Here is a 19,921-nt window from a genome sequence, read left to right as displayed (position 1 = left end):
TAGTATTCAAAAAGTCATGAGTTTGTATGCCAAATGATTGGCATACTGTAACTATGTAAGGAAAATACTGTAAGTCTAAGCCTTCCCGACCTCATCCAGGTGATCCACACTGCTCTATGGGACTCCTTTTATCGACTGAGCAGTGTACAACTTTTGTTGGTTAACTTGTCGTCCTCTGCTCCCCAACGTTTCCAAATGATGAACCTAAAACCAGACACAAGAAGAAAATGCTTTTCATGTTCCCGACTTTGTACCATAACAAAGACTAAATTAAATGGTGCTTAGCCAAATCTAATCAATTCCACAATAATCTATTTCTCTGAAGGAAGGTATATGGTAAGTGTTTAATAATTGTGGTACGGTTCTCTCATGCCGTCCGGTTGACGGTTTGCATTGCACTTCTAACCGAGTATGATTTGATTACGTCACCTCTCACCCTCATTGTGCCACTGTTACTGGATTAATGGTTTCTCCCTCCTGAAGCATGTTCCAATGTCAACAGGGGCCTCTGTTCGACTACTAGAGCAGCCTGTCGGAGACTGGCTGGAGCTGGTGGGGTTGCCTCAGTATGAAAGCAAGCTGCTTCTCAACGGTTTTGATGACCTTCACTACATGGTGAGTGCCTGACCTTTTATATCCATCTGGCTCAATATTAGCGAGGTATCTTAGCGTTACAATGTTCTTTGAGAGCGGTGGGACACCTCATCTACCGTGATAGTCCGGTCAGAGAGTGTGACGAAGGCACACAGAGGATTCTTCTGCTTCTTTTACATCACATCCAAGTAATTGACAATGTAGAATATTCTTCTTTGACACATTCCAGTCAACTTTGATGAAAAACTGCTGGAAATGTTCGCGGTGCTCTCTACTAAAAACTACAACTCAAACTACAACTATAGGACCCCAAGCTGTCTGCCCCAGTGCCTGAATCAAAAGGAGGATATAAACTGCCTTTTAATGAAAACAACGGAAAACATGGGAAATTTATAACAATCAAAGTTGAATTTTGTTTTATTTCAAAATCAAGGCTACTTGTGTCCGTCCAGTCCAGGGGTGGCCAACCCGCGGCTCGCGAGCCGCATGCGGCTCTTTGCCCGGTTTCATGCGGCTCTTACGTCCATATCAAAGTTTGTATTTGTGTTTTATTTTTTTTTGCGTGTGCGCTTCGCTTGAGTTCAATACGGTATTTTCGTCCAATGCGCATGTGCTTGGGATGAAAATACCTCAAAGTTTCCCAGTAGGAGCAAGGTCATTTGAGTAAACGTTTTTAACAGAGTGGGAGAGCTCCCGTGAACCAGAAGCGACAATGAACGGCGTCGCGCACACAAAAAGTATCCCAAAGATCGAGCGTCGGCTGAAAAAGCCACACCCCCTGCGAGGCAGACCAAGGCGAGAGTGCTCAGCCGGGAGCAGCCAATAGGAGAGCGAGGTGTACACCCACGTGGTGGGCGCGCTAGTTCGCCCACCACGTGGGTGTACACCTCGCTCTCCTATTGGCTGCTCCCGGCTGAGCACTCTCGCCTTGGTCTGCCTCGCATGAACATTGTGTGTGCACTGTCTCACACAGACAAACTCTCAGTTCAACCAAGTCCACAAACAAAAATATAATAATTTACAATAGCGTTTTTCTTTTTCTATGCATGTTACTTAGTGGGACTTCTGTCATAAAATCAGCGCCTATTTTTGCGCAACATTCGCTCCTTGTGAGCTGTCATTTATTATGAATGGCTTTTAACTCGCGAAAAGCCATTCATAATAAATGACAGCTCACAAGGAGCGAATGTTGCGCAAAAATAGGCGCTGATTTTATGACAGAAGTCCCACTAAGTAACATGCATAGAAAAAGAAAAACGCTATTGTAAATTATTATATTTTTGTTTGTGGACTTGGTTGAACTGAGAGTTTGTCTGTGTGAGACAGTGCACACACAATGTTCATTGTTGATAATGACTGGCCTGTGCTGTTAGTACTGTAGGAGTCAATTTATGTCATTACTATGCTGGTGTGTGACATTTACAATAAATCTGTGTGATGTGGCTCTTTGCGGTAACACAGTAAAAAATGTGGCTCTTTGCGGTAACACGGTAAAAAATGTGGCTCTTGGTCTCTGACTGGTTGGCCACCCCTGGTCCAGTCAAATCACATTTAACTAGGTTTGTACGTCAGCACCCTAGGTAAGATGGCTGTCCTGGATGTAGGTTAGGTGGATGGGCCCCGAGCCAGCAGTGACGGGAACGTCGTTTTTTTTTTTTTTTTACGTTTTTTGGAAGATTTGTAAGTTTTTTCTTGAATTTCATTCATATACGTCAAAATAATTTTGTTCAGCATTTTATCAGTTTTTCTTTTCCGTATTATGGAATAAATGAAAGTATCGGCCGAATTCGCTTCCGTCGTGCCGATGCAACAATAGTAATATTTTTACAAGAAAAGAAATGGCGGTCGCCATTTTTCTTTTGGGCCGAAAACCTCTCGCTGTCAGAAGCTCCTTCTTCTGCTCAATTGGCGCCTCCTCAAGATTCTATCGATGATCCAATGCCTCTCGAATCTGAAGAAGTAATAATATCAAAATTATCAATAAGTTGCGTATTATTGGCGTGTGTGTGCAAGTTTTTCAAATTATGTGTTACAGGTAATCACTCGCTCTCAAAATTATAATCATGAGAGAGAGAGTGAGAGTTTGTCATTGCATTGGCAATGTCAGAGCATTAATATCAAAATTATCAATAAGTTGCATATTATTGGCCTGCGTGTACATGTTTTTCAATTTATGTGTTCCAGGTAATCTCGCTCTCAAAATTATAATCATGAGAGAGTTTTTCATTGCATACACAAGGTCAGTGCATTAATATCTAAATTTCTGATATAAAAATTATCAACAAGGTAGACAAGTAGACGTCCGATGAACCTTCATTCTCTCAATTTGTAAGTGAGATAATTTGCAATACAGCAAGGTGTTGAAATACTTTATATCAAGGGTTTCAGACTCGGGTTGGTTCGCGGGCCGCTTTAACATTTACTCGATTTCATGTGGGCCAGACCATTTTAGATATAATATTTAGATATTTTTTATAAATGGATTAAATGAACTGGATTAAATGGCCTGAATCTTCATATTTTTTGATTTGCCAAAATGATTTTATGTATCCATTCTGCCGTGATGGATACATTGCATCAGCACCCAAGCGGATCAATTACCTCTCACTGTCTCTCACTTACCTTCAGTCAACCAGTAGGAGGCAGATCAGCAGCCAACGTCTTTTCCTGTTACCTCACCCCAAAGTTATTACACAGAAGGGATTGTGTGTTGTGTTACCGCAAGTTTAGAGTCCTGGTGGATGGTATTATAGTGTTGAAGGCTGAGCTGTACTCAATGAAAAGCATCCTCACGTAATTCCCATGCTGCTGCAGGTGGCTCAGTCCTCTGTGTAAATCAATGGTGATAGCATTTTCAGTGGACCTGTTTGCTAAATAAGCGAACTGGTGAGGGTGAACTGAGGGAGGGATTTTATTCCTGATATGGCGGGCGACTAACTTAAGCGTGAGTGCAACAGGCTTTCAATGGTTGGCTTTTTGGGGACAGGAATAATGTTGGCAGATTTCAGGCAGGATGGAATGATGGATTGTTGCAATTTTTTGTGAAAACTCCAGCCAGCTGGTCAGCAGAGGCTTTGAGCAACTTCCCAGGTACTATGTCAGGGCCAGCAGCCTTCCTGGTGTTCACAGACCGCATTACCAGTCTCACTTCATGTTCCTGAAACCTCAGTGTACTGCTGCAGGGTGATGGCGCAGGTCTAATTTGTCAGTCTCAAAGCGGGCAAAGAAACGGTTCAGTTCCTCAGCTAGTGAGGCATCTGCATTACCAGACATATTATTGTCATTGCAATTGGCAATATGTTGTATTCCCTGCCATATCTTCTTTGGGCTATTAACCTGTGAAGTGCTCCTCATTTTTTTTGTATATGCTGCCATGGCCTTTTTAGTGCCTCTCTTTAGCTCTGCTCTGACAGCACTGTATTGTACCCTGACCTGAAGGCGGTGTTTCGGCATTTGATGAGAGTGCCTGTGTCTCCTTGGTCATCCAGGGTTTTTGGTTAGGAAAAACTCATCCGTTTATTAACAGTGACGTTGTCCGTGCAATTTTGAATGTAGGAAAGTACAGTGTCCGTGTAGTCCTGGAATTGGTGGTGTTTGAAAAGTTCCGAGTTCAAGATGAGATGAACTATTTTCACTGTGAGTACAGTACTAATAGCAGTGTTTCTTAACCTTGTTGGAGGTACCGAACCCCACCAGTTTCATATGCGCATTTACCGATCCCTACTTTAGTGTGAAATGATTTATTTTTTCAAATTCAAGATATATAAATTTCTTGCAACACTGATTGGCCAAGCAATATCACGTGATCTTTTGCACCCAGTGATGATCAAGCAGGGCATGTTATCGTGAATAGACATGATGAGTCGATGTGTCTTGACCTCTGTGGCAGAGGCTCCACCGAACTCCTAAGACCGATTCATGTAACCCCCAAGGTTCGATCGAACCACTGACTTAACTTAAAGTATTTACATTTTTCATTTATAGATTATTTCATCTCATTTTCTGACCCACTTTATCCTCATTAAGGTCATAGGGGGTGCTGGAGCCTATCCCAGCTGTCTCCGGGCCAGAGGCGGGGGACACCCTGAATCGGTGGCGAGCCGATCGCAGGCCGCAAGGAGACGGACAACCATGCACATGCACACCGATACCTATTGGCAATTTAGAGTGTCCAATCAGTCTACCATGCATGTTTTTGAATGTGGGAGGAAACTGGAGTATTCGGAGGAAACCCACGCAGGACCACGAAGAACGTGCAAACTCCACACAGTTGGACGTGGCCTGGATTGGAACCCGGGACCCCATAGCTGTGAGGCCTAGACGCTAACCACTTGCCCCACTGGGCCACCCTTTTAAATTATATTTAGATATTAATTAATTCACTTCTTAATAATTGTACTTGTGTTTAGGCGCGAAAACATTTAGTATGGTATGTGCTAATAGGGGTGATCCTACCTCATGGTTTTTCAATTAGCACGGTCAGGTTTGTCTGGTCTATATTATCCTCGATATTTGAGGGATTGTTGATTACAGCGGCTGCGGTAGCTCCGTCCACTCTCGATCGTTTTGTGTTTTTGCTGATTTTATGTCTTAGTGATTTGATGTTTCCATTTACTTTGATTTGCTTTGTACTTTGTGCTCTTGCTTTGCTGTTCCGTCTAATCACCCTCTTGCTCCTGCCACAATGTAATTCCCCAAATACGGGATGAATAAAGTTATCCAATCCAATAACTTGCATTTACTATAAGGAATGATATAATGTAAAAGTGTAATATTCCTTTAAAAAAATCCATCTAATATCAACAGCGAGTGACCCCAAAAAGCCCCCCTCAATCACTAGGAAGTGATTCCCCAAAATGTTCATAAAAATGTTAAAAATAATGCTGAAACTCCCAAGCAGGAGACAGGATTAAAATTTGACGGCAGTCGCTTTTTCTTCAACGCTCAATTGGGTGGCTCTCAGGGTTGAAGAAGAAGCGATATTTCACCATATAAGCAGAATGACACGCCAAATGACATAAAAGGCAAAGACGGACGACATCATCTATTTTGTTGCGAGCTAATTTCCCATTGCGCACATCACCCCTGGAAGACTATGCGGGGCCTATCCCATCTTTGTTTGGATTTTGAGTCGCTGTTGAAAATGCCACCTGAGTGTCCTGGGCCATTTAAGACATCCAATGAGCCCAAGACAAAAACAAGACATGATGACTGACCACAAAACTGATGCTGATACATATGCTAGGCGTAGCACGCCATTGCAGCATAGATTAATTTACCGTGCATTATACCAAGGAATAAGAAGTGAACATTCAGAACACCGTATTTTCACACCTATAAAACGCACCGTGTGATAGGGTGCAGTATCATTTGCGGGTATATATATATATATATATATATATATATATATTTTTTTTTTTTGGCAATACATTAGACGCCTCGTCCGATAAGGCGCTAGCAGGACACAATGCTAGCGTATGTTATGCTAGCCGGCAGCATATCTATTATGCTTTCCGCTAGTGTACATTATGTTATTTGCTAGTGTATGTTATGCTATCTGCTAGCGTATGTCATGCTATTTGCTAGCAAATTTTATACTATTTGCTTGCGTATGTTATACTATTTGCTAGCGTATGTTATGCTATTTGTTAGCTTATGTTATGCTATTTGCTAGCGTATGTTATGCTATTTGCTAGCGTATGTTAGGCTTGGCATTAGTGTGTTTTTTTAAACACAGCACGAGCAAAACTAATATTGATAATGATTTATCGAGGTCAAAAGTACACTGATATAAAGAGTTCGGCGTTAAACATGCAAGGCTCCACTGTCAGTCAGAGTTGTGTATTCCGGGAACTTGATTCCTGCTTTGATGAATTCTCGAAATGCTGGCCGACACTTGAGCCTAGTCATCCACAATCCATTGTAACTCGTGACATGCATCACTCCCAGTTCTTTTATTCTCCTAGCTGTTATATCGTCATCGACAATTCATTCAAAATTGTCACGTAACTCGTGCAAACTACAATGTTGGCCATCTGTTTGCAATCCGTTAGCAAAGCTGTTAAATTGTGTTCGATCCATGGCTTCATTCCATTTTCCAAGCGTTCACACCCGCATTGTGTTCTCATTCATGCCAGGCATTTGCTATGTTTTGCTTTGATATGCTGTTTCTTTAAGTATTGAGTGTTTTTTAGGGTTAAAAGCACTGGAAGCACATGTAAGTCAAATGCCTTGCCACTTCCCTGGGGTGTTTTGAATGGATTTACCGTAATGTTTGGAATGTGTGGGGGAGGCTATTTTAAGGGTGAACGCCCGCTGAGTTGATCACAATAAGTAGCGTGCCGACAAGAAATACAACCAGTCACTCAAGCGGTCAGGGCCATACAAAATTGGGTGCATCGAGCCTTTTAGAGAACATTTTAGACTTTTAAGTGCGCCCTATAGGTCTGAAAATACGGTATATTCTTTTCCAAGGATACCAAACGAGTGGTAACCACTAGAAATAAAAAATGAACCAGCATTATGAGGGATTTATACCATAGTTACAGCCGTGAAGCTGGCATGACTAGAGAACGTCATCACGCTGTTTGAGAGCCACTAAGAACCCTCAGCCCCCAACTGTTGAGGACCATGTCAAAATGATCCCATCAGGGTCAGACGAAGTAGAGGCAGCAGATAACGACGAGCCTGAGAATCAAGAAGATCGTCTTCTTTTTAGAGATTTGCAGGGAACCTTCAATACGTTTGCAACAACGGGTTTAGGAGATTGATGACAAAATGGTCAGAGCCATTGAATTTTGCAATCGTCCTGACATTCTTATGTCCTTGTACAACAGCATAAATTTATAAGAAAAGAATCGGCAGTCGCCATCTTTCTTGTGTGCCAAAACGCAGAAAAAAGCGCCTTCCGTTGCCCCTACGACACCCTCTAAAGATTCTATCAATGATCGAATCTGACAAAGAGGACTTGGATTTGAGCTCCCAATAACCAGTTTTTTTCCATTATTATTTTAATGAAGCAAAGATGAACTATTTTCATTGTGAGTACAGTATTTACATTTTTGCTTCTAGATTATATTTAGACATTAGCCGCCTCGTGGTGTAGAGGTTCCATGTGGACAGGCGCAGGCTCAATCCCCGCAGGTGGCGGTATGAATGAGTGTGTATGGTCTTTTGTCTCTCAGTGTTCCCAACGTCTCCAGCAACCCCTGCAACCCTTTCAAGGATGTGCGGTATGCAAGATGAATGAATGAAGGAATTTAGATATTTATGCGTTACATTCTTGACTTGCATATAACTGTATTATTTGATAATTACACTTCTTAATAATTGTATTTGTGTATCTGTATATTTTTATAGGCGTGAAAACATGTAGGTAGTATGGTACTAATAATAGGGGTGATCCTACTTTGCGGTTTTTCGATTATTGCGGCCATGTCTGGTCTACATTCTATGGGACATTCAAGGTAATCCTGTATTTGCGGAGGGTGACATCGTGATGATACACATACAGAAAAGAACCATTTGCATTGTTAGGTTCATTAATAATTACCTTCGTCCGTAATTATCAATAACTGCAGGCAGACATCTTATTCAATTATTGACATTTAATTAAATAGAAATGGATAACAACAGGTAAAAGCCTCCGAAGGGGAGAGTCAGCAAGTGTCACCTACTACTTCCGAACGTCTCCCCGAATAGACGTTCTCGTACGACTCTTATTGTCATGAATCAAAACAATTTACAGAGTTGTTGATCATTCCATCACGGAAGAGTAAAAACAACATCTGGGACTACAATAACAATCAAAGTATTTTACCAATAACAAAAACAGGAGACTAGACCTAACAACATTTAGATTAGAGTAATTATACAACTTCCTTGACCTACGGATCATATAATATAATCATAATCATATAATGGTTACCTACAGAAAAACCCGAAGTGCACGGTTACATAACGATAACAACATTCTTGTTATTGGCCGAATAGCCCTGGCCTCGTCACCAAGGGCCCACCAAATCTCAAGGACCCAGATTGGGTGGATTGTTTGTATAACCATCCTGGAACAGGCCGTCCAGGTTAAAGATGACTTGGCAATACTCGTGACCTCGCAACACTTTGAAAATAGAAAGAGAATGATTTAACAAAGAAATGAATTAATACAAATATATTTATAATAGTAATACAGAATAAACCCAACAGCATACATTTGTAAATGAAACCCAGGCATTGTCTAAATATGTTATTTATGCCATTTATACAAATATTTAATTTGATTTTCTTGCCAACATGGTTCAATTCATCACGTTCTGATATGTCTGGCATTTTGTGCTGTTGATGCTTCAACAATTTGCACAGCATTAATGCATAAGAGGCATTTCATCTACATCTTTTTTGTGTGTCTTTACAGGGTAGCAATGTAATGGAGGACCGTGACATGGAAGAGATTGGGATCGCAAACCCCAGCCACAGAAAAAAGATCTTGCATGCAGCACATACACTCCCCAAGGTAGAAAGCAAACATGCTAATGCCCAAAGTATTATTTTTGATTAATGTGGAATTATTTGCTTGTCAAAGGTGAAAGCACTAGGCAGTGATGGCAGCAATTCCCTCTCCTCCTGGTTGGAGAGCCTTGGACTGAATGAGTACCTCCATAACTTCCTGTCCAGTGGTTACTGCTCTCTGGACTGTGTCAAAAACCTCTGGGAGCTGGAGATTGTCAATGTGGGTATTAGTGAAGGACTTTAACTGCAAGTTCAGTAATACCTTGAGATATGAACGTAATGTGTTCCGAACCGAACTCATGTGTCAATTTACTCGTATCTCAAATCAATTTTCAGATAGAAATTAACTAAATCAATCAATTCCCACCCTCTGAAAAAAACACCAAAAACAGGATAGTACAATGAAAAACATTTCATTCGTTCCAATTCATCATTTACTCACAAAGTAACAAATGCCGTATTTTTTCGCATTTAAGCCACCTAGTGATTTACAATTTTCACCTACATATTCATGGTTTTAATAGGGAGTACAAATGTGTTACTTTGAAGGGCAAATCTTAAGAAAAATCATCGCAGATGGAATTTCTGAGATACTGTACAAATCCAAAGCACGCCATTAGGATCAATATCATAAGGAAGGGTTAATATGCCTGTCTTTGTAAATGCAAAATATCAAAATATGACCAATTTGAAAAAATAAATAAGTATCTTGATGAGAACCTGATGCTTTTTAATGACAGAAATTATAATTTTAAGTTTAAAATGTTGTGGCGGACACTTTTTTGGTGGTTCATATTACTGCAATATTTGTCACTTTGGGGCAAAAAATAAAAAGGAAAAACTCAAAGCGGAATTTAGTTTTATTTCATAATCCCAAATGTACAATCATTTCCTTTATATGCTCCAAAAGGGTGTTGTTGCCTGCACGTACACAAATTCAAAAAGGAAGTAACTTAAGCACAACCAGGAAGTGTGTCCGTAGCGGCATAGTGTTCACCAAGTCTCTGGGTGCAATAATAGCATGGGATACACATTACACAGGTATCAAGGCTGATCATTTAACGATTGACCACAAGACTTTTGATCAGCCTTAATATCTATTGGGATTGCTGACATGGTAAACGCTACGAACACATATATCAAGGCTACCCACGTCTGGCCAGTAAGATCATGTTTAACTAGGGTAAGATGACAACGCCCTGAGCCCATTTTCTTGAATTTCATTCACAAATGTCAAAATAAATTTTGTTTAGCATTTTTTCTGTTTATCTTTTCACTATTTTGAAATAAATGACCGTACCAGCTGGATTGTCTTGCAATATGACGTTTCGTCTTTGTAAACTTTTGTGCATGTCACCTTTTTATGAGCATATAAGCCGTACCATCGATTCAGTCATAATTCTGTTGCGCGACAAATATAGCTTGTATGCGAGTAAATACGGTACCTATCTAGACATTATGATATTAAATACTAAAATGTGACATTATTCAGTGCAGACAGACAGTAGTGCGGGGAGCGTCACCGGACGTTTGGTCGCTGGTCTTTTGGTCGCCGGTCTTTTGGTCGCCGGTCTTTTGATCCCCTTCCTGCCAGTCAAATGTACTTAGATATTAAACTCTCTCTCAGGTATTAAACTCTCTCTCTTAGATATTAAACTCTCTCTCTCTTAGATATTAAAGTCTCTCTCTTAGATATTAAACTCTCTCTCTTTTAGATATTAAACTCTCTCTCTTAGATATTAAACTCTCTCTCATGAATATAATTTTGAGAGCAGGCTTCAACGGTAAACTCTCTGTCACCATTTGACTGGCGACCAAAAGACCGGCGACCAAATGTCCGAGCACCGCGGGGAGGAGGCTAAGAGAAAAAGGACAGGCGAGGGAATTGACGACAACACACTCGTAACATAACATAAACTTTAAAATTAATTTAAATGAACTTGGATTACTATAAAGACACACACTTAAAAATAAGTTTTGATCTTACCCTAAATGTTAATGTATTCCACTTCCTGGCTTCTCCATGCCTTAAAACCGAGTGTTCATTTTATAAAATTATCGAACCAGCCACTACCCGCCTTGAAGGGTTTCGCTGGTGTCTTTTTCAGATGCTTGCCTTGCTTTCAAGTCCATGTAGATTCTGCTGGCTTTTTCACAGATTATCGAATCGGTCATGCTATCTCCTGTAAAAAATGCAACCTGTACGGCCCGATGCTCATAGATATCTTTACGTGAGGGAGATGCAGAGAGAAATACAGAGCGATGCTGTTCTCATAAGCAGCCCCTCGCATACTCGGCCACCCGGACGTCCGCATCGGGAACCATCGGGTATGCTCGTATTTCAAATTTGTCTTGTATCTCAAGGCAAAAATTTGCTCAGAATTTTCCTCGTATCAGATTTCTCATATGTTGGGACACTCGTATGTTAAGTTATTAATGTAGTGCCAATATGAGTTTTGGGAAATTGTCCTCTTCAATTCTGGTATTTAACTTGTTTGCTTTCTCGAATTCAGGTCCTGAAAATCACCCTGCTGGGCCACAGGAAGCGGATTATTGCATCATTAGTAGAGAGATTTTATGAAGAGCCTCCCATCAAGCCACCTCGGTTGTCTCAAATTAAGGTAAATGCGCTGGCCTGTGGAATGTTCTACCATGCTTGGCTTGTTTGTTCGACAAGATGAAACTGTATTATCTCCGTGGTTCTCAAACTGGTAACTTTTAAAAATAGAACAACTGCAATAATGTATTTCAACTCTGGCTGAATTCCTATTTCATGTTTCTGTGCCACTAATGGTGCTAGACGTCCAGTCCACTTTGACTGGGAGGGATTGCAGCGATCATTCCATGCTCGCCTCCCCCCTGACAAAATGGGTTCCATGCTCGCCTCCCCCCTTACAAAATGGGTTTTGTTCCTGACGATACCACTTCGGCCAATTGTTCTATCTGGTTATCTACAGTGCCAAGACCTCCCCCCAACCCACTCATCATTGTCACTCTGTCAGTTTGTGTCCCCCACAACCCAAAGCATGGATCCTCTGCTTCCAGCTGTGGAACCAGTGAAAAAAAAAGTCCCAGATAACAACTATGACTTTACTCAAAGACATCGAGAAGAACGGCGAAAATCACGCGTGCGTTTATCATCACATTCCCACTCCCCACTCCGCTCCTAGCAGCCGTGAGAGGCATTGGCTATAAGTCTTACTGTATTTCTCCAGGAGTGTAATGAGGAACGACCTTGGGAATCACGACTGATTCTCCGGCCACCTAGTTTGGCAGCTTCATATGCCCCAGTCCAAAACTGGCAACACCAGCCAGAGAAGCTCATCTTTGAGTCCTGTTCTTATGAGGCCAGCGTAAGTTATTGTCACACTGAACAAAGTAGCTTTTTTGGGGGGTGAATGCATCCAACCACATTCATTTATTGATTTATTTATACAGTATCTGGGTTCTATGCTGATTAAAGAGCTACGGGGCACGGAGTCTACCCAGGATGCCTGTGCCAAAATGAGAGTCAGTAGCCTTTATGAAAAAAAAAACATCATGTTCTATGGCTCAGCTTCATTTGTTGATTTATTTTCTATTTTTTTCAGAGGTCAACAGAACAAATGAAAAAAGTCCCGACCATTGTCCTCTCTATCACATATAAGGGTGTGAAGTTCATTGATGCTGCCAACAAGGTCAGTTATGTTAATTAGTGTAGTTAGTCTGCATTGTTTGTTTGCGTGCTTAAAACTAAGGATCATTGGCGTGCTCTTGGTGGATGTGGCCTTCATTGGCTCGTTGATTAATATACACAACATAAATATTCAAAGAGCTTAATAAAATACAACTCTGAACTCACTAAAGTAAAATTAGGAGTTGTGAAGTGTCTATGCACAGATATGTGGATATAAATTCCCACAAAGTAAAGCTGAACCTTTACAGTTAAAGGAACATATCATTTTTAACAAATTATTTCTGGTATTTATAATGTTTATTAGACTAAATTCCCAACTTCATACCTGTCAACCTCTGCCGATAACTGCCCTTATAAATGATTATGACTCCCCGTACAAACCCCCATCTAGCATATATAGCGTGCGCATGTCATCCTTTATCGATATTGCCGTACGCACCGCTAAAAAAATACATAAGATTGAGGATAATTTTTGCTGGTATATAGTGACAATAGTAACGATCAATGACAGTAGCGTCGTTGGCTACCAGCCTACGAGACTATCTGGATTTTGGCCAAAACGGTCTTTTGAGATCGGTTTTCATATATATTGGCGATTTTTTTTACACAAAAATTTTCCCCGTACAAAAGTCGGTGTACGGCGTACATGATGTAAAATGGTAAAAAAAGTATAAAATACGTGTAAAACGTGCAAGTTGACAGGTATGCAACTTTTTACCCCAACCACAAAATACAGTTTTTTTCTTTAATTATAAATTAAATGTGCACAAGTTTGTTACTATGTCCTTTATGCCAGCGGTCCCAACCACCGGTCCACGAGCTACCTCCCTCGTTCCTGTCCGTCAGAGTAAAAAATATTAACGTTTTCAATCTCGTCCTCCTACTTGAAATGAGAAAAGTTGTTATAGTTATGATAATGAATAATTGATATCATTCTTGGGACTTTTTTTGCCGTACTGGGTGTCGTTCGTGCACCGACCCTACCCCCACACAATTTTGTCATAAGTTGTCGCCCTTCCCATTAGCCCGTACGCAAAAAAAATGATGGAGCTTTACCGGTCGTGGGGAGAAGAAGGTTGGGGACCGCTGCTTTACGCCTTTACCTCGCTCTCACAGCTATTGTGTGACAATGTTTTCTACCTCCAAAATGCAATACAAATAGAAACGCTGAAGTTATTTTGGGATGACCTGTTTCTGGTTTTCTTGCAGAATATTATTGCAGAGCATGAGATTCGTAACATTTCTTGCGCAGCTCAGGACCCCGAAGACTTGTGCACATTTGCCTACATCACCAAAGACTTGCAGACAAGCCACCACTACTGTCATGTGTTTAGCACTATAGACGTGGTAATGGAAATCATTCTTCTTGTGCACATAAATCCTCCACTCAGACAGTTCCTCCACAAAAATGGAGGGTTATTGTATATCATGTTGTTAAGCCAAAACAAGGCTTCAATCAATTTTTGTGACCAACCATTTATAGGGCACTCATTTAACTCATTCAATATTATTGAAAGCGATAAATCCATTTGAGGCAGGATAACTAGTGTTGAATGATTATTTTTCAAATCATCCCTGCCATACTATGAAACCCCCGTTAATTAAAAAAAACGTTTAAATGTTATTGCAAAGGAAAAATCAGTTGATATTTTATAAAAACCAAAAGAAGTATAAAGTGACCCAGAACAAAATCAAAAACAATTAATAAGAAAAATAAAACTATTTCACCTGTAATTGAGCTGAAATCATAAGGAAGTGACTCATAAATGTCTATTTTTGAGTTTATTAACCTTAACTTTAACGTAATGTTAATAGGTGGCAAAAATACACTTACTTATAGGGTGTTAAATTTTCTTGATAGAAAGTAACCTGCAATCTTTGTGGTCATGCTCTCTTAGAACCTCACCTATGAGATCATACTGACTCTAGGTCAAGCATTTGAGGTGGCGTATCAGCTGGCTCTGCAAGCCCAGATGACAAAAAAACACCAGAACCCAGGTCCTACTTTAGATCTTATCGAGTCAAAGTCAACCCAACCCGTGCCCAAACCACGGGGCAGTGTCCGGAAGTCAGGGGTGAGTAGCACAAACATGATATACAGGAAATATTTTCATAGCAAAACATAAACTTCCAAGTAACTGCTCTGAAAGCTTAAACAATCATGACAATTTGACCGTGTAATTTTTTGTCTGCATTTGGCATCTCACCATTAGTGAGTGTTTGCTTAAAATGGATGGAACAAGTACACTACACGGGAAAATCTTTCAACTATGACTTAGTTTGTGAGCTAAAGTCTCGAGTTCATTATTGCTTGTGTTAGATTCTTGTGTCACAGCTGCAATTTTTTATGTCTACATTTCCTTTCCTGTTGGCTTGGAATCTCACCACTACTATGTCTCCAATGAAATGAAAGGAATATTAGGTCCTCCGTTGCTTTAATCTTCATCTTTCAAACAAATTTTTCAGTTGGACGCAGTCATTTTTATTTTCATAATTTCTGTGGATATGTGGAGTTAAACTTTAATGACCTTGCATTGCTACCGTATTTTCACGACTATATGGCATTTAAAGCCGCAGTGTCAGTAACAAGTGCTATTTCTGTATTTGACACACAAAGGATGCCCCGTTTTTAAAGACGCAGCCAGGCAAGGCAAAACATACTCCAGCATAAACATACGGACACACGCTAAAAACACGTTTATAAAAAGGCAACGGAACCAAACCTGAGTTCGGTTGTACATTATTTGGCTATCTTACAATGTATTCACGTCATCATCACCCACAAATCCATCAAAGTGTTTTTCTCTGTCCGAATTGAACAATTGTCCAAATTAGTCATCAAAAACGCTGAGTTTTATACGTTTGTCCAGGCGGCCACAATCCATTCGCAAATAGTGGCTAGCTAGTAGCTAGCATAACTAGCCTCGCGCTGCCTGCCACCCTTCGTAAAGGTGTGTTGATGTCCATGTCCAGGCCACAAATCATTCGCAAATAGTAGCTAGCGAGTAGCTAGCGTAACTAGCGAGTAGCTAGCGTAACTAGCGAGTAGCTAGTGTAACTAGCCCGGCGCCACCTGCCACCCTTCATAAAGCTGTGTTGATGTCGATGTCCAGGCCACAAATCATTCGCAAATAGTAGCTAGCTTGTAGCTAGCGTAACTAGCCCGGCGCTGCCTGCCACCCTTCGTAAAGCTGTGTTGATGTCCACACCAACATCCAGCAGCAGGAGTTCTTTTGTAAATCCAGCCGGAATGACGGCGAGCAATTACTGATTCATTAAGGTTATTATGAGACACATCAGCTCTACAGCAATAACATAATGAAGATAATATGTATAAATTAGCATTTGTGATTAAGTATGGTGTCAAAATTACTGATAGCGAAACAGCCAGCAATAGAAATACATTTGTTCAATTCTTGACCTGCATCAACTTTTTGGACAGTGAAATTTGCACACAAACCTGGGCTTGAGAGCACTGTTAAAGACTCTTTAAAATCTCAAGGTCACAAATACAAGGTGCTTCTGCTATTGGAGAACATTGTTCTGCACTGCAGGGTCACAATTAACGTCAAATAGTAGAACTAAATGCGATTAAATTAGTAAATGCATATTGTTTCTCTCGTGTATTTCTAGGGCATCCTTTTGGAACAGCAGGGAGATTCCCAGTCACAGAGAGGCACTACGTGGCTCGTGGACACAAATGAAGCCAAGTGTACAGTCAGCACTAAGTATGAGACCACCATATTTTGACCATGTTTTTTGACTTGCTCCTAGCCTCATCTCTTTTGCTTCACTCCCGCTCTCCGTTCACCGATTGCTACAATTATATCCAACCACATAAAAACATCCCTTGAAAGCTTGATATTTCCCATCACCTTCACCAATTTCCTCCTATGTCTTTGAACTTAACGTATCTTCTTCCCAAATCACTCATTGTCAATTTTTGACCATGAAACCTTTCATTCTCGTTGCTCTTGCAGCTCTGCTAGGCGAAAGCCACTCTGATGCTTTTTCACTCCAGATCCCGAGCACTTTCACCCAAGTGAGAGGATGCACATGGATGCTGCTATCATTTTTGACTTGATACATTCTTGGGACTTTCTTCCTAATGACAGCAGTTGCTAAAGGTCCAACGAAGGCAAATGTCCAAAAAACACTGTGATATGGTCCGGTAGCTTACAAAGTTAGCATTGAAGCACTTTCACAAACTTCCAAAGTCTGTTAAAGTTGAGTCTTCCCCTGTTTAGGCCTTCTTTTAATAACTGTTCCTGTATGACACTTATTTTTAACCAATCATACATCCTAGCAATCGTTATTAAGGGGCACCCGCTGTCAAGCTTTACCATTCCACCATTGGCGCAATGCTTGCTTACTCCTACTATGGTTATTGTAAGCATAAAGCATACAACTTTACAGAAGCATCAGAAAGGATCAATGAGACATTCAAAATGGTTAAGCCATATGTCTATGGCGTATGTAATTCGGACAGGTACCCCAATAGTTTATCAGGGAGAGTGGAGTTTATTCCCTTCTAATAAAAAATAAATAAAAATTGCATTGCAAACGATTAGACAGACTAAACATATGGTGTCAGTCCCAGCTAAATGTTTTCAAAATAAACGAGATGTGTTCTCTTAAGGGAAGATTAAGCTAACGGCAGAGGCGATCTGGATTGCCTAACTTGCACGTAGAGGTACTATATAATTTTACTTTATAGTTATTCTCATCAAATATTATATTTTACTAGGATGAAATCACTATCACTTCAAAGTATTTGTGTTTCTTTAACTAAACTTCGTGGACAGGTCCTCGTTTGGAGTGCATTCTACGAGGGTTAATATTTAAGCGATGCTTCCTTTTCATGTAAACCTAGTAATCTAATAGTTATTTTGAACATATATGTTTTTCATTAACCATTTTGTGAATGGACATCCTACGCCAAAGTATCCCAACCATGTGCTTCCGGTACTGAAAACGTTTAACAAGCCTGGAGAGCAGCTTCCAGGTAGTCGAATGCCACCCAAAATATATTCATCCTAAATCCTTACACGATCACATTTATCTCCTACTTCAAATAAAAACATCCTGTTGGGCATCTCTGGCTAGATTCTATCAGTGAGAAAGACATTGGCCTTGGAGCATTGTGTTTAACTAATTTGCTAACATAACAGTAATCTTCGCACTAGAAAATACTAGAAAATATAAAAGATAACTTTCCTGGCAGAATGAGAGCATCACTAGTGTACAATGTTGGCTGGTCACGTTTAAAGAGAGCTCATGCAGACTTAGCAGGCAAACTCTAGTCCTAATAGCAAGAGAGGCTTCCGCTTCTGAGTTTCAGCGTAGATTTTCACATTTTTATGAACTTAAAATAATAATAATAATAATAATTCTTCAGTCCTGAATCCTAGTAGCAAGCAAGATAGAGGAGTAACTTCCGCTTGCAAGTTTCAGCATGGATTTTCAAATTTTTCTAAACTTAAAAAAATAAAATAAAAAATATTAATAGCAGGAAAAAAATCGCAAAGGAGTGAATTTGCAATAAGTGAAGTAACGATAATCGGTGAAGACTGTACATATAAAAGTGTCGATTAAAAAAATAATGTATTTATAGTTTATCTTTTTTTCTCATTTTTATCATACATTTATTTTGATTACTTTTTTTCATCTAACTTGGGATTTTATTATTTTGTTATGTTTTATTTTTCAATTTCATCTAGTCAGTTTTACTGTATTTTAACTGTGCATGTGTCATCCTTTCTGTAGCTGAACCCCACCCTGTTGCATGAACGGTAGGATGTTTTGCGTGGAAAAATAGGAGCACGGCCCACCATCACCAATCTGAAGAGGGCGTTGTTTGCCCAATCGCACCTCTTTCATCTGCTGTCCAATAAATGTCTATAGTTTTTTAGAGGGCTTACTGGACACATCTTGATATTCTTAAAATGAGGAGAAAAAATGAGCGGTGAAAAGATAAGAAAAAAGTAAGCCATAATTTAATTTGTCTTTTATTTTTTCATTGTCAACATCTGTAGCTGAGATCAGCAATTTTATAAGCAGTGATTCTTTAATTACTCTAAACTACATTAACTCTAAGTAACACTACAGAGAATTTTTTTCAGGTGCAGCTTTGGCATTTGATCTTTTCTTAATACTTTTTCTGTCTGTTTTTTGTCCAAGCCATTTTGACCAGAAGGGGCAAATTCTAGTGCAGGGGTGGCCCCTATCCAGTCTATTTTCCATATCCCCCTCTTCTGCCACACCTGAATCAAATGAAACTCATCAGCGAGCTTTCTAGAAGCTTGATACCGATCCCGATTATATGATTCAATTTTGTTTGTGGAGGGATACATGGAAAACAGGCTGGATAGGGCCCCAAAAAGAGTTGGCCACCCCTGTTCTAGTGCCTTCAATGGATATCTGTATTATACATGTAAGTCTTCTTGTAATTACAGCCACAACACATAATTTCTGAATACTATATATATATATATATATATATATATATATATATATATATATATATATATATATATATATATATATATATATATATATATATATATATATATATATATATATATATATATATATATATATATATATATATATATATATATATATATATATATATATATATATATATATATATATATATATATATATATATATATATATATATATATATCTATATATCTATATATCTATATATATCTATATATATATATATATATATATATATATATATATATATATATATATATATATATATATATATATATATATATATATATATATATATATATATATATATATATATATATATATATATATATATATATATATATATATATATATATATATATATATATATATATATATATATATATATATATATATATATATATATATATATATATATATATATATATATATATATATATATATATATATATATATATATATATATATATATATATATATATATATATATATATATAGATATAGATATAGAGTTTGGATAAAACAGATCAGAAAATGAGATGAGTTTTCCTCTTATACGTCATTGAAATTTGTTATGCAAGCATCAAGAGGTTTGTCTTTGAGGGCATTTGTTGTAATTAGGAAACCTGATTTGCTTAC

At 39.0% G+C, this 19,921-nt stretch overlaps 1 protein-coding gene across 10 annotated transcripts in view; it reads left to right on the top strand.

Annotated features, from left to right (window-relative positions):
* anks1aa (ankyrin repeat and sterile alpha motif domain containing 1Aa) overlaps positions 1-19,287 on the top strand; it is a 91,180-nt gene extending 71,893 nt beyond the window's left edge. For 6 of the 10 annotated variants that reach the window (XM_077741521.1, XM_077741144.1, XM_077741223.1 and 3 more), the window contains 12 exons: positions 503-615; positions 9,008-9,106; positions 9,176-9,322; positions 11,616-11,723; positions 12,060-12,230; positions 12,318-12,455; positions 12,541-12,612; positions 12,693-12,779; positions 13,988-14,125; positions 14,677-14,853; positions 16,412-16,506; positions 16,759-19,287. In XM_077741521.1, coding sequence (XP_077597647.1) covers positions 503-615; positions 9,008-9,106; positions 9,176-9,322; positions 11,616-11,723; positions 12,060-12,230; positions 12,318-12,455; positions 12,541-12,612; positions 12,693-12,779; positions 13,988-14,125; positions 14,677-14,853; positions 16,412-16,506; positions 16,759-16,783 — 1,370 coding nt within the window. In that variant the 3' untranslated portion in view covers positions 16,784-19,287. The remainder of the gene's footprint in view (positions 1-502; positions 616-9,007; positions 9,107-9,175; positions 9,323-11,615; positions 11,724-12,059; positions 12,231-12,317; positions 12,456-12,540; positions 12,613-12,692; positions 12,780-13,987; positions 14,126-14,676; positions 14,854-16,411; positions 16,507-16,758) is intronic. The other 4 variants (XM_077740988.1, XM_077740907.1, XM_077741296.1 and 1 more) reach the window with 4 other exon arrangements.
* The last annotated feature ends 634 nt before the right edge of the window (positions 19,288-19,921 follow it).

The sequence above is a fragment of the Stigmatopora nigra genome, chromosome 1, assembly GCF_051989575.1.
Source record: "Stigmatopora nigra isolate UIUO_SnigA chromosome 1, RoL_Snig_1.1, whole genome shotgun sequence".
NCBI classification, from domain to species: Eukaryota; Metazoa; Chordata; class Actinopteri; order Syngnathiformes; family Syngnathidae; genus Stigmatopora; species Stigmatopora nigra.
This window is presented reverse-complemented; position numbering and strand designations above follow the sequence as displayed.